The sequence below is a fragment of the Ceratotherium simum genome, chromosome 11 (assembly GCF_057802395.1).
Source record: "Ceratotherium simum simum isolate JZ-2026a chromosome 11, ASM5780239v1, whole genome shotgun sequence".
Classification (NCBI taxonomy): domain Eukaryota; kingdom Metazoa; phylum Chordata; class Mammalia; order Perissodactyla; family Rhinocerotidae; genus Ceratotherium; species Ceratotherium simum.
Window position 1 is genome coordinate 43,457,589 of NC_141910.1, and position 15,092 is coordinate 43,472,680.

The 15,092-nt window shown below is 38.3% G+C and overlaps 1 protein-coding gene and 1 pseudogene across 4 annotated transcripts in view; both read left to right on the forward strand.

The window, feature by feature from the left end:
• The window catches only part of DHX57 (DExH-box helicase 57), a 59,379-nt gene that overhangs the window by 35,032 nt on the left and 9,255 nt on the right, over nucleotides 1–15,092 (forward strand). For 2 of the 4 annotated variants that reach the window (XM_087436861.1, XM_087436862.1), the window contains 9 exons: nucleotides 219–315; nucleotides 1,130–1,303; nucleotides 1,921–2,121; nucleotides 4,256–4,532; nucleotides 10,078–10,173; nucleotides 10,258–10,341; nucleotides 12,626–12,658; nucleotides 13,289–13,423; nucleotides 14,351–14,425. In XM_087436861.1, coding sequence (XP_087292987.1) covers nucleotides 219–315; nucleotides 1,130–1,303; nucleotides 1,921–2,121; nucleotides 4,256–4,532; nucleotides 10,078–10,173; nucleotides 10,258–10,341; nucleotides 12,626–12,658; nucleotides 13,289–13,423; nucleotides 14,351–14,425 — 1,172 coding nt within the window. Of the gene's footprint in view, nucleotides 1–218; nucleotides 316–1,129; nucleotides 1,304–1,920; nucleotides 2,122–4,255; nucleotides 4,533–10,077; nucleotides 10,174–10,257; nucleotides 10,342–12,625; nucleotides 12,659–12,744; nucleotides 12,774–13,288; nucleotides 13,424–14,350; nucleotides 14,426–15,092 lie in introns of those variants that run through there. The other 2 variants (XM_087436863.1, XM_004436729.3) reach the window with 2 other exon arrangements.
• Nucleotides 8,941–9,439, forward strand: LOC101408155 (large ribosomal subunit protein eL32 pseudogene; annotated as a pseudogene).

Sequence of the window (15,092 nt, forward strand, 5' to 3'; positions counted from 1 at the left end):
AGAGGAGGATTGGCAGATGTTAGCTCAGGGCTGATCTTCCTCACAAAACAAAAACAAAAACAAAACAGTTATCTATTTAAATCCTTGAGGGTTTTACAAAGAAAAGGAAATTGACAGTGATAAATCTCAGATTATTACATTTTTTCATTCAAAATAGTTTTATAATCTATATTTTTCCTTTTTTGCATCTATCAGATTGATTCTTTTTATATACCCAGGTGCTATACTTGTATTTTTACCGGGGCTAGCGGAAATCAAAATGCTTTATGAACAGCTACAGTCTAATTCTCTTTTCAACAACAGACGTAGTAATCGGTAAGTTAACTGCTTTCTATATTCTTAATCATCTATTGCAGTTATATGTGAAAATGAATAAGCAGAAATGTCTCTTTGACAGTCATCACCCTCTTTAAACCCTGATATCACTCCTCAAGAATATGTTTGTTTATGCCAGCTGGAGGTAGACAAACCTATTTGTTCTAGGAAATCAATCATTCCTATTCCATTAAATAAAAATATTTCTCTTCACTTAGTGTAGTGACTCAGCAAAATTGCATGTAATTTCCATTGCCAAATGGGGGGATGGGAAAAGCCAGTGTTAGTAACAACAAGGAAATAATAATAATAATAATAATAATTTTCAGCAGTTTCTATTTTGGTAGCAAGACACACTGAGTGTGTCTTCATATCTAAGGGAACAACTACTTGACAGAGGAACTCTCCCTAGAAATATAAGAATAAATTTTCTTAGCATATGTCACTGTCTCTGTCTCTCTTTCTCTGGATTTAGAGGTAGTGAAAAAATGACTCTTTGCTGGTTAGTGTCCTCTAAGCTTGTTGTTTGCTTGTGGAACATCAACTATTTAGGCCTCTTGATTATGTACTACTGAATTACACTCCAGTTTTTCCCAAGTTGATGCAAGGTTTTTAGTTCATAGAACTGAGTAGATATTTTTTAAGGATCAGAAGGAACCTTCCCATTTAAAAGAGCTGGACCCTGAGGACCAGGGTTGTGGAGAAGCTGCTCGTATGTGGAGTCATATTGTTAGTGTTAATAGAAATTCGCCCACTATGATTCAGTTTCAATGTTTTGTGCTAGAACATTAAATGTGCTTTTATTTCCCTTCAGATGTGTTGTTCACCCACTTCATTCATCTTTGTCCAGTGAGGAGCAGCAGGCTGTGTTTGTAAAACCTCCTGTAGGTGTAACTAAGATTATAATTTCCACCAACATTGCTGAGACATCTATAACCATTGATGATGTTGTCTATGTCATCGATTCTGGGAAAATGAAAGAAAAGAGGTATTCTCTTTTGACAATATAAGAGAGGGGCTAAAGATGCCGTGTTTAGAGTGACACAGCTGTTGGTAGCTGATGCTATTAAGCTACATGGATTACTGTTTGAAAAAATACTTTATGAAAATTGTGTGTGGATATATGAGTGATTCTACAGCCAAGACCATAACCTTCAAGTCAAACATAGGTGGAAAGTTTTGGAAGTAATTAATTATTTTTCCTCTCTCTTTTTCATGTGCTTTACATATGCTTGAATGAAAAAGTTGGTATGGGAGCTGATGGATATGTTAATTAGTTTGATTGTGGTAATCATTTCACAATGTATACATATATCAAAACATCACAATGTACACCTTAAATATATAATTTTTACTTGTCAAAAATAAATAAAAATGAAAAATAATTTTAAAAAAGAGTTGAATAAACAAACTGTATGTAGTAGCATTTGATGCCATTTAAATCAGCACCACAGGCTCCCACCGGGGACTCAACTATCCCAGAACACACAGGACACTGTGTCCTTCATGGAAGTGAGGTGGTTCGTTTATTCTGCTCACGCTAAGTAGAGTCTTGGTCATGTTTTTATAAAATAACTCTATTTTACATTTTCTTTTTCTTTATAGGTATGATGCCAGCAAAGGGATGGAAAGTCTAGAGGATACTTTTGTCTCTCAAGCCAATGCTCTGCAAAGAAAAGGTCGAGCAGGCCGTGTTGCATCTGGGGTCTGCTTCCATTTGTTCACTAGCCACCACTTCAATCACCAGCTTTTAAAACAGCAGCTACCAGAAATACAAAGAGTGCCATTGGAACAGTTATGTCTAAGGTACAACTTGACCTTTGTGTTCTGCTTCCAAAAGGTCTAAATGTTTCTCACCCTAAGTTCCATGTTTTCTTTTTCTTAGTAGAAAACATTTTGCCAAGAGTGGACATGGATGAACTCATTCATTTGCAAAGAAAGAGCCCTTCAGAGTTGCCTTTACCATTCCTTTTAACTTTCTGCACATAAAGATCTCTTACATTGCAGAGGATGGCCCTAAAATAGAGCTTAAGAATACATTCATAAGTTAGGAAAGTGATCTAACTTATAAAGAAATTTCTGCTGGGGACAACACCAATATTAAATCATCCCAGGGAAAAATCTCCCGCCTCATTATCAGTTAGAGCAAAGTGAACAAGAACAACTTGAAAACACCATTATTTACCTGATGAACAAACAAGAACAAATATTGTAAAATAGGAATTAATGAACAAATGATCAAACTCAATGTTATTGAAGCCGGGGAACCTTTGGTTCAACCTTTCTGAAAATGTGCTTGGCATTATATAAGAACTCTAAAACCATTCATGCTCTTTGACCCAGTGATTACTTTGAGGGAGTATGCCCATAAATGATAACCCCAAGGAAAAAAGTTACTTGAACAAAGATGGTAGAGCTCTTCTTTTATCCAGCAGGTATATTTTGAGAGCCTTCCATTTGCCAGGGCTGGGCTAAGCAGTAGGGATACTGTAGGATACAAAACACAGTACCTGCTTTCAAGTGTCCATAATCAGATTAGGTCTTGAGAAATTGGGTAAGCAGGTGCCTTCAATTAAGGTAGTAACAGTGCAAATGAAGAGGAGTGAAGGGATCTGAGTGAGCTTTGGAAGTTGATTGACCCATGAGAGAGGATGAGAGAAGGGGAAAATGTAATATATGTAGCACATATGATTAAAAACGACTCAGGGGGGCCAGCCCCGTGACTTAGCGGTTAAGTGCGTGTGCTCCGCTACTGGCGGCCCTGGTTTGGAACCCTGGGCGCGCACTGACACACTGCTTGTCTGGCCATGCTGAGGCGGCGTCCCACATACAGCAACTAGAAGGATGTGCAACTATGACATACAACTATCTACTGGGGCCTTGGAGAGAAAAAGGGAAAAAAAAACAAGGAGAATTGGCAATAGATGTTAGCTCAGGGCCGGTCTTCCTCAGCAAAAAGAGGAGGATTGGCATGGGTGTTAGCTCAGGGCTGATTTTCCTCACACACACACACACAAAAACGACTCAGATATACAACAGTGGGGAAATAGGTAAATTATATGGGCCAACATGGTTCATCCATTTTTTTTTTTTTTTTTTTTGCCATTCAAAATTTAAGTGGATTACTTTCCATGCATGTCTTAAAGTGAAACATCTAAGCAGAAGAAAGCTAGGTACCAAATATGTACACATGAGTAAAAATGTAAAATTGTATGTTTATAGGTTGACAGCTTAAGAAGGAATTATAAGTGAAATAAATAAATTCTTTTAATTGATGTCATAATAGTTTATAACATTGTGAACTTTTAGTTGTACATTATTGTCAGTCATCATATAAATGTGTCCCTTCACCCCTTGTGCTCCCCCCGCCCGGTCCCCTTCCTCTTGGTAATCACCAAACTGTTCTGTCTGTCCATGTGTTAGTTTATCTTCCACATATGAGTGAAATCATGTGGTGTTTGTCTTTCTCTGTCTGGCTTTAAATAAATTTTATATATTTAGACTTTTCTCTTCTGAAAATTGCTTAAATTTATAATTTAAAACAGAAGCTTTTCAAGAGCGTCATAGGCCGGGCACGATGCAGATTAATTTTATAAACAATTATTGTGCAATTTCAGATGTGGGAAGGAGAGTAAGTGGATCATTTGAATTTTATTTCATAATTTGAACCCATTATTGTAGAAAGCATTTTCAAAGTTTATAGAGCTTCATTCTGAATCTCAGTAAGTTTTGGAATCTGAAAAGTGTTTCTGCAGTTTATTGCTAGGAGAACTAGAAGACATAAGAGATTTTTAAAAATTTACTTAAACTAGTATTGTCTGGTTTATAAAAGCATATATCTGGGAAATTATAAATTATTTTCATTCAAGAAAAGTTTACTCCTTTGTGTCATCCTATCAGAAATAAGATTGACAAATTATTATTATTATTTTCTTTTCAGAATTAAAATTTTGGAGATGTTTAGCACTCATAATCTCCAATCTGTGTTCTCGCGGCTCATTGAACCACCACACACTGATTCTCTCCGTGCCTCAAAAATACGATTACGAGACTTGGGAGCGTTAACTCCAGATGAAAAACTGACCCCTCTAGGGTATCACTTGGCCTCTCTGCCTGTGGATGTGAGAATCGGCAAACTGATGCTGTTTGGGTCTATCTTCCGCTGTTTGGATCCTGCTCTCACCATTGCTGCCAGTTTGGCTTTTAAGTCTCCTTTTGTAAGTAAACAACAGTTGTCTAAACTGGAGTCCGTAGGTGTCTAAGGGGACCATGGGGGCTTCAGAAGTATGTGAGCCCCCTAAAAATTTTCTTGTGAGTATGTTGTATGTGAATTTTTCAGGGCATAATGTCTGTCAATTTCATCTGATCCTCAAAGAAATCCAAGCCACAAAGATTAAGAACCAGAGAGCTAGGGTGGCCCGTGGCGCAAGCGGTTAAGTGCGTATGCTCCGCTTCGGCTGCGGCCCAGGGTTTGCAGGTTCGGATCCTGGATGCGCACCGATGCACCGCTTGTCAAGCCGTGCTGTGGCGGTGTCCCATATAAAGTAGAGGAAGATGGGCACGGATGTCAGCCCAAGGCCAATCTTCCTCGGCAAAAAAGGGGAGGATTGGCAACAGATGTTAGCTCAGGGCTGATCTTCCTCAAAAAAAAAAAAAACAACTAGAGAGCCAACTTATTAAAACAATCTGAATGCGCTTATTGTATTTGCTATACTTGGTTATTATAGAAAAATCAGAACATGCAAGCCAGCAAAAGGTGCCTCTGATGATTCTAAAAGGCGGTCAATATATTGGGCCACATTTTTTTTAACAGCTTTATTGAAATATAATTCACTCATTTAAAGTGTACAAGTCGGTACTTTTTAGTATCGTGCAGTCATCACCATGGTTTTTAGTATCATGCAATCATCACCATAGTCAGTTTTGGAACGTTTTTATCACCTCATAAAGAAATCCCTTAGCTATCACTCCTCTATTCCTCTCCACTTCCTCTCATCCACTCCAGTCCTAGGCAAAGACCAATATACTTTTTGTCTTCGTAGATTTGCCTCTTCTGGACATTTCATATTAATGAAATAATGTAATATATGGTCTTTTGTGACTGGCTTCTTCACTTAGCATAATGGTTTTAAGGTTCATCTATATTATAGCATGTATCAGTGCTTCATTCCTTTTATATATGTCCTTTTATATATATATTCCTTTTATATATCCTGTATGGATATATCATGTTTGCTTTATCCATTCAGCACTTGATGGACGTTTGGGATTGTTTCCACCTTTGGCTGTAATCATTCACAAAGTAGTTTTTATGTGGACATATGTTTTCATTTGTCTTGGGTATATAGCTAGGAGTGAAATTATTGGGTTAAATGGTAACTCTGTATTTAACTTATTGAGGAACTTCCAGACTTTTTCCAGAGTAGCTGCATATTATATATTATATTCCACCAGCACTTTATCAGGGTTACAATTTCTCTACATCCTCACCAACACTTGTTATTATCTGACTTTTTTTTTCTAATCATCCTAGAGGGTGTGAATTTGTGGTTTTGATTTGTATTTCCCTAGTGGCTAATGATACTAAACATCTTTTCATTTGCTTATTGGCCAGTTGTATATCTTCTTTCAAGAAGTGTCTATTCAGATTCTTTGCCCATTTTTAAATTGTTGTCTTTTTGTTATTGAGTTATAAGAGTTCTTTATATATTCTGGATTCAAATCCCTTATCCCTTATGATTTGCAAATATTTCCTCCCATTCTCTGGGTTGCCGTTTTCACTTTCTTGATATGTCCTTTGAAACACAAATATTTTTAATATTGATGAAGTGCACTTTATCTAGTTTTCTTTTTTTTTTTTTAAAGATTTTATTTATTTATTTATTTTTTCTCCCCAAAGCCCCAGTAGATAGTTGTATGTCATAGCTGCATATCCTTCTAGTTGCTGTATGTGGGACGCGGCCCCAGCATGGCTGGAGAAGCGGTGCATTGGTGCGCGCCCGGGATCCGAACCCGGGCCGCAGCCGCGGAGCACGCGCACTTAGCCGCTAAGCCACAGGGCCGGCCCTTTATCTAGTTTTCTGTGGTTCAAGCTTTTGTTGTCATAGTTAAGAATCCATTGCCAAATCCAAAGTCATGAAGATTTACCTCTATGTTTTTTTCTAGAAGTTTTATAGTTTTAGCTCCTACATTATGGTTATGGTCTTTGGTCCATTTTGAGTTAATTTTTGTATGTGGTGTGAGGAGGAGTCCAACCTCATTCTTTTTTTTTTTTTTTTTTGTAAGGAAGATTAGCCCTGAGCTAACATCCGTTGCCAGTCCTCCTCTTTTTGCTGAGGAAGATTGGCCCTGGGCTAACATTGGTGCCCATCTTCCTCTACTTTATATGGGACGCCACCACAGCATGGCTTGACAAGTGGTGTATCAGTCTGCGCCCAGGATCCGAACCTGCGAACCCCGGGCCACTGAAGTGGAGCGCATGAACTTAACCATTACACCACTGAGCCGGCCCCCCAACTTCATTCTTTTGCACGTGACTATCTAGTTGTCCTAGCACCATTTGTTGAAAAGACTATTCTTTCCCCGATTGAATGGTCTTGGCATCCTTGTCAAAAACAATTGATTATAGATACATGGATTTACTTCTGGACTCTTGATTCTATTCCATTGAGTCATATGTCTGTCCTTACGTGAGTACCACACTGTTTTGATTACTCCAGTTTTGTAGTAAGTTTGAAATCAGGAAATGTGAGTCTTCCAACTTTGTTATTTTGTTGAGGATTTTTACATCTGTATTCATAAGATATGTTAGTCTGTAGTTTTTCTTTTCTTGTGATGTCTTTGTCTGGCTTTGGTATCAGAATAATGCTGGCCACGTAGAATGATTTGGGAAGTGTTCCCTCCTCTTCTATTCTTTGGAAGAGTTTGTGAGGAATTCGTATTAATTCTTCTTTAAATGTTTGGTAGAATTCAGTGGTGAAGCCACCTGGGCTTTTCTTTGTGGGTAGTTTTTTAACTAATTCAGTCTCTTCACTTGTTATATGTCTATTCAGATTGTCTCTTTCTTTTTGAGTCAGTTTTTTTTGTGTGTGTGAGAAAGATCAGCCCTGAGCTAACATCAGTGCTAATCCTCCTCTTTTTGCTGAGGAAGACCAGCTCTGAGCTAACATCTATTGCCAATCCTCCTCCTTTTTTTTTCCCCAAAGCCCCAGTAGATCGTTGTATGTCATAGTTGCACATCCTTCTAGTTGCTGTATGTGGGACGCGGCCTCAGCATGGTCGGAGAAGCGGTGCGTCGGTGCACACCCGGGATCCGAACCCGGGCCTCCAGTAGCGGAGCGCGTGCACTTAACCGCTAAGCCACAGGGCCAGCCCTTGAGTCAGTTTTGAAAGTTTGTATTTTTCTAGGAATTTGTCCATTTCATCTACATTGCCTAATTTAACATACAATTGTTCATAGTATTCCTTCAAAGTCTTTTTTATTTCTGAGAGGTTGGTAGTGATGTCCTCTCTTTCATTTTTGATTCTAGTAATTTGAGCCTTCTTTCTTTTTTTTCTTGGTAAATTTAGCTAAATGTTTGTCAATTTTGTTGATCTTGTAAGAGAGCAAGCCTTTGGTTTCATTGATTTTTCCCTATTGTTTTTCTTCTCTGTTATATTAATTTCTGCTCTTTTTTACTTCCTTCCTTCTGTTTGCTTTAGGTTTAGTTTGCTCTTTTTCCGGTGTCTCAAGGTGGAAGGTTAGGTTATTGATTTGTGATCTTTCTTCTTTAAAATAGACATTTACAGCTATAAATTTTCATCTAAGAACTGCTTTAGCTGCATCTCATAAATTTTGGTATGTTGTGTCGTCCTTTTCATTCATCTCAAGTATTTTCTGATTTCCATTTTTATTCCTTCTGTGACCCATTGGTTATTTGGCATGTGTTGTTTAATTTCCACATATCTGTGAGTTTCCCAATTTTTTTCTATTATTGATTTCTAATTTCATTCCATTGTGTTCAGAAAACGTACTTTGTATTATTTTAGTCCTTTAAAACTTATTAACCTTTGTTTTACCGCCAAGCATATGGTCTGTCCTAGAGAGTATTCTATGGGGACTTGAGGAGAATGGATATTCGACTGTTGTTGGGTAGAGTGTCACTGCTTTATTTTTACCCTGGCTTATCTCAGACAGAGAGGGGAATAGGTGGACGGAATCACTTTCTTCAGTTTTAATGTTACACTTCATGGAATTGTTAACTCACAGATCTGCAAAAAGATCTAAGTTCAACCCCCTCATTTAACAACAAATGACAAAACCAAGAACCAGAATAGGTGATGTAGCTTGCTCGGGGACATACAGTCAATATAGTGTGAACAAGACCTCCACTGCCTGTTTCTCAAATCATCTAAGTAAACCTCTCACTGTTTTCTTTTATTGGAATGCAGAAGAGTTCATTAGAAATATTGATGTCATCCTTAGCCAAAACTCAACACCTGTCCTTTGCTGGGCTCTGTAAACATATTAATCTCCCAAGTGTAATCCTTTTCCCACTGGCCTTCCTAAAAAGGAAGGAATTTTATTTTCAAGTAGAAAATAAAATTTTAGCTCTTCCTCAGCGCTGGCCCCGGGGGCGGCCGCCATCTCCACTTGGAGTCATGGCTGCCCTCAGACCCCTCCTGAAGCCCAAGATCGTCAAAAAAGAGGACCAAGAAGTTCATTCGGCACCAATCAGACTGATATGTCAAAATTAAGCATAACTGGCGGAAACCTAGAGGCATTGACAATAGGGTGTGCAGAAGATTCAAGGGCCAGATCTTGATGCCCAACATTGGTTATGGGAGCAACAAGAAAACAAAGCACTTGCTGCCAAGTGGCTTCCGGAAGTTCCTAGTCCGTAACGTCAAGGAGCTGGAAGTGCTGCTGATGTGCAACAAATCTTACTGTGCTGAGATTGCTCACAACGTCTCCTCCAAGAACCCCAAAGCCCTTGTGGAAAGAGCAGCCCAGCTGGCCATCAGAGTCACCAATCCCAATGCCAGGCTGCACAGCGAAGAAAATGAATAGACAGCTCGCGTGCACATTGTATTTGTGTTAATAAAACCATAAAACTGCAAAAAAAATAAATAAAATTTTGTTGTTGTGTTAACTATAGAGGTGTTCAAATATACAAAAATTAGAGAGAAGCACTATAGTTGGTTTAAAATAATTTTCAGTGGTGTTACAGCTAGGGCTTTGGTTTAGCTTGCTATGAGAAGCTACTGCAGCTCATGCTGGTCTCTTTAGTACGTGTGTGTTTTGGGCTGGGAGGAAGCAGTGAAAATTAAGTTCTCAGCTAATTTTACAAATTTGTAGGGAAAAGAAGGACCTGTAGACATTATAAAAAATAGGAAGGAAAACATCAGTTATGGGTATAGGAGTAGGGGAGACTGACGTATAAAAGATGAGTAAGAATCTGTAAAATAAACATACCACAGAGTTAACAAAATTTTAGATTTTAGAGCTAGCTTTTAGAATGAGTGGTTCTTTGATGACATCTTGTCACTAGGAACTAAAAGATCCAGTAGAGCTTATTTTGGGTGGGCAGACAAACTGACATGGACAAATAAGACTGTTAGCTTGCCAGTTACCACCGTAATTGCCTTTAATCAGCCCCCACCCAGGACTCTTTGTTCCACACAAAACACTTCCCAAGGGACCTGGCGTCAGCCATAGATAGGAAAGTGCCATTTGAAACCTCAGATAAAATGTGTCCTTCAAACTTGGTTTTCTTCATTTAGGTGTCTCCCTGGGATAAAAAAGAGGAAGCTAACCAGAAAAAGCTAGAATTTGCATTTGCAAACAGTGATTATCTGGCCCTTCTACGAGCATATAAGGTAAGTATAAAACCTAATAGCTGAGGTTCATTAGCAGAGTGGGCTCTAAAGACTAAGTTCATTTTGATTTTCTCCAAAATTTAGGGGTGGCAGCTAAGTATGAAAGAAGGTATGCGTGCAAGTTATAATTACTGCAGACAAAACTTCTTGTCAGGAAGAGTTCTTCAGGTGAGTCACTTCTGTGGCAATTTGTTGTCATTCATTTTCTATTGTAGTAGTACACCAGAGAGTGTTGCAACTGTATCTTGCTTGTCTTGCTTTGACATTGAAAATGTTATTTCTGAAATATGCTTTGCTTAACCAGCTGTGTAAAACAGACTCCTGAACTATGACATCAGGTCTTCTGTGCTGACCCTTTCAGCTGACCTGTTTTCCCTGTCTTCAGTGAATTTGTGTTTACTGATGTAGAGGATAGGGGAATATAGGCACTCTGAAGATTATTGCTCACTGGAAGTCAGTTTTTTCCATAATTTTACTAGGCATTCTTACCCTGGATCCATAAACCCCTGAAATTGTATGTGAAATCATATGCATATACATATGTGCATTATTCTGGAGAAAGGGATCATAGCTTTCATCAGATTCTCAAAGCAATCTATGACCACCCCCAAACCCCTTACCCTCTCCCCAAAACCAAAGAATGACTACTGAACCAGATTTTCTTTGTTAATTTTTCCTATGTCCATCAGAGGCTACTATGTCAATAAAGAGTACACAAGAAAGAGGAAGGTTTATTATCTTCTGAGTAATAATAGACAGGGCTCTGTCCTCTGTTCTAACAGTGTTTTAGGCCCCCTTCCAAAGTTGTATGAGAAGCCAGAATAATGATGGTGCACATCTTCATAAAGTATCTGTTTTACTCAAAGATTTTGAGGCTAGGGAGGATGGAGGACTTTATCTTCAGATGTTGTTACTGCACAAAAATGGGATTCTCCTACCTGATGTGCATAAACAAGCCAATTTATTATGACATCAGCTTTTGGGAAAAGAGATCAGCTTTATTCTGCAAGATTGATCTGCAGGGAGACAGGGAGCGTGTGGCCCCAGATCTTGTCTCCCTGATTCAGGATTTAGGGCAAAATTTAAGAGGTTAGGGAAAACAGGCTGGCATGTAGAAATGCTGGTGGGACAGGTTTTGATTGGTGGGTTTCAAGCATTTATGGTAAGGTTCTAAACATTTATGGTAAGTTTCTAAACATTTATGATGAGGTTCTAAACATTTATGGTAAGGTGGGGAAGGAATTTTAACACTGATCTTCCTGAATGACAGACCCCTTGCTTCTGATAAGAGTCCAACTTTTAAGTTCTGTTTAAGAGTCCTACTTTTAAGTTTTTGGTTCCATAGGTGGGAGAATCTTTGGTTCTGCAGTTATTTCAAGTCAAGATTTCTTCTATGCATGCTCTGGCTATGTGACATTGCAAATTTTCTGAAAGACAATTCTTAATCACGCTGTTGATAAGAGATGGGGTTGGTTAAACTGATCCTGCAGGGCCTGCAGTTACAATGTCCTGGAGTAGAACACAAAATTAATCTTCTTAGTACTTACCACTACCTGACATTTATTTATTTATCACTCCATCAAAGCAGAGACTTTATCTGTTTTGTTCAACACTGTATCTCCAGTGCCTAGAACAGTGCTTAGCACACAGTTGACGTTCGGTAAAGATCATTGAATAAATGCATGAATGAATGAAGTTGGTTATTTAAAATGAAGTAGACCTCAAAGCCATGCCAGTATTTGCCCTCATTCTCCTCTGCCTTTAGGTTTACTACAGTGAGATATTTTGAGAAGACAAGGTTCTAACTTTATTCTAAGTACATCAAAAAGCAATAACTTTGAATCCTGGCTACACATTAGATTCACCTGAGGAGGTTTAAAAAAATAATAAATGAAAATGTCCAGGTTCTACCCTAGGCCAATTACATCTGTATCTTGAGGGGTAGAGCCTGGGCGTCTGTTTATTGTCATTGTTGTTGGAGTCACCAAGTGATTCTAATATGCAGGCAGAGTTGAGAACCACTGGTCTAAAGGGTATTTTGTATGTAAGGTGCAATAATAAATATTTCCTCAAATAATTAAGATTTTTAAGTGTAAAATGATATTTCTTTTAAATTAAATTTATTACTAAATTTATTTGTTCTTTTTCTTCAGGATATATATAGATTTTGCTGTGATCTATGAGTCAAACAGTTCCATCAAACAGAGTTCCCTCTTTTCACTAAACTCCAGCTTAGATTATAGTATTATTTTTATTAAGATGTCAATTAAAACCTTGTCATGAAATAGAACTCTGGCATACTTAACTCCTAGTTATATTTTGCCATGTTATCCATGTGTACTTGAGATATTCCAAGAAAATACTTAAGTTGTCAGCAAGAGACAGGGTAGTGTTTCTTAGCTTTCAGTTCCTTTGATTGTCATTATCTCCTTCTCTATTGTCTGATATACAGCCTATATTTGAACAGAAGCCAGAAGAGAAAGAGGTTTGCGCTTTTCTTTCCCACACTTGTGCTCAGCTACAAAAAGGGGTGTCTAAATCTAAACCACTTAATAATGTCCCTATTCCTAGGAAAAGATGTGAGCCAGCAAGACCACAAGGTAAGAGAAAGAGGGAAGGTTCAGAGGTGGGTGTTCTGCATCCATTGAGAGAGAACACTAACCACTCTAGGCTCGGGTAAGGAATTAAGAGGACCTGAGCAGAAATGCAGGTAGGAGAAACGAGACAGTGTCACAGCACCTTGAGTTGGAGTTCAAAACAAAGTAAACTACATTTTTTGCTGTCCTAAGAACTTCCACAAAATCATACCTACCCAAAATCCAAGGAACATGTTTTTTAAAATGTAATCTAAAGTTAAAGAAGTGATCTCTGGGTTTTCTGGAATTTGTGAATTCCTGTGTGACTGTTTCACTCTGTTTTCCGGTTTGTATAAGTGAAAACTGCCCTTTTGGAAATGACCAGGCAAGATGGTCTTCATACCTGTTTGATGAACCCATATGAGCCTCATGACTGTCCCCTGAAGTAATGCGTTTTTATAGTCATTCATTATTGTGAGACTCTACACTTTTTTAATATGTTGATGCCCCTGCTTAAAGATTTTTTCCACTTCTTTCAGGAAATGGCCAGCCTCAAACGACAATTCACTGAACTGTTATCAGATATAGGCTTTGTAAGGGAGGGACTGAGAACAAGGGACATTGAGAAAAGGGCCCAAGGAGGAGACGGTATCTTGGACGCCACAGGAGAAGAGGTAAAGAACGAATGTGTAGTTAGTTCTTTTTTTTTTTTTTTAATTTTTATTTATTTATTTTTTTCCCCAAAGCCCCAGTAGATAGTTGTATGTCATAGGTGCACGTCCTTCTAGTTGCTGTATGTGGGACGCAGCCTCAGCATGGCCGGAGAAGTGGCGCATCAGCGCGAGCCCGGGATCTGAACCCGGGCCGCCAGCAGTGGAGCGTGAGCACTTAACCACTAAGCCACGGGACCGGCCCATGTGTAGTTAGTTCTTATTTCTCTTTAATTAGCACATGAATAGTATATTAACTCGGGAACACTTGTAGACCTTCTTCACTTAAGCCCTATGAGCAGTGGGTGAGTGACAATCTTAATTTTCTTCTTTCCACAAATAAGTGTCAGCTAACACTCATACAAACAGAAGGGTTTTTCTGTTAATTGTTGTTATTGTTTTTGTTTTTCAAATTTCACACTTATGGACATTCTTGATACGTCCATAAGAGGTAGAATAGACTTTCCAATAATGTCTTCTGAAATAAGACCAGCCTTTTTCCACCCAAGGATAATTTTTTGTATAACTACAGGAAGAACACTTCTTCGGGATGAATCTGATGCCACTCTGTTCTAAGTGCAGTTAGTACTTTCTGGAGATTGTGAACATCTTATGAACCAGAATCGTTCTCTCCACTGATCCTTAGGAACACTGGCTTTGTAACTGCTTTGCAGAGATCTACAAAGAGTTATTGTGGGCTTCTTAGAGTGGTCCTATGTGAATTTGGTCCAGTAGATTTATTTTTTACTTAGAAATGATTTTTCTAGCAAAGGGATAGAAAATAGATGCTTTTGTTTTAAGATAGAAATCAAATGAAATATAATGGTAAATTCCAGGGCACAGACAGAAGTAGCCATGTTACGTAAGATTAATGCTGTATTTCTCTCATAGGCAAACTCAAATGCTGAGAACCCCAAGCTGATATCAGCAATGCTGTGTGCTGCTCTGTATCCAAATGTAGTGCAGGTAACAAAACGTTTTTCCTGGGTCCTCTCGCTTCTTGTTTGATTTACAGGGATATGAGTTAAGATATGCACATTAATCATCTTAAAGAGACACACACACACACCCTTTTAAATTTAGTATATATTTCCAATCTTTCAGTTCCCCAAATCTGTTTAGATACATCATTCAAGAACACATTTATTGTATAAAATGAAGTGCCTCTTTAATCCTTCTGGCATATTATGACATTCTGGAAATTAAAATGGACATAAATGTCACTCTGTCAGTCAATCCATGCATAACTAACCTGCTGTGTTAGAAGAAAGTTGATTCCTCTACAGTTTCCCTTCTGCCCCCTACTCCGGACTGAAATTAGATAAGAACTAAATCAAACAAGTCGGTGCTTTGCCATGGGGCTCTCTGTGGCCCCCTGCTTCTGGAAACCCTACCTGAATGTACTGTTGGACTTTTACCTGAGTTTTGATTATCCAGTCCTTGTCAAACTTAGAAAGTATTTGAATTTGTCAGAGTACTGAATCATCTCTCACTCAACTTTTTGTTAAATGCTCAGTTGACATCTGCGGCTTAATTTATGGCTCATTTTCTGCTTAGTGCTTGCATGCTCTTCAGACCATTTGAAATTTACTTTAAAAAATCATGTGGAGCAAAACTATGGAGATAGTAAAAA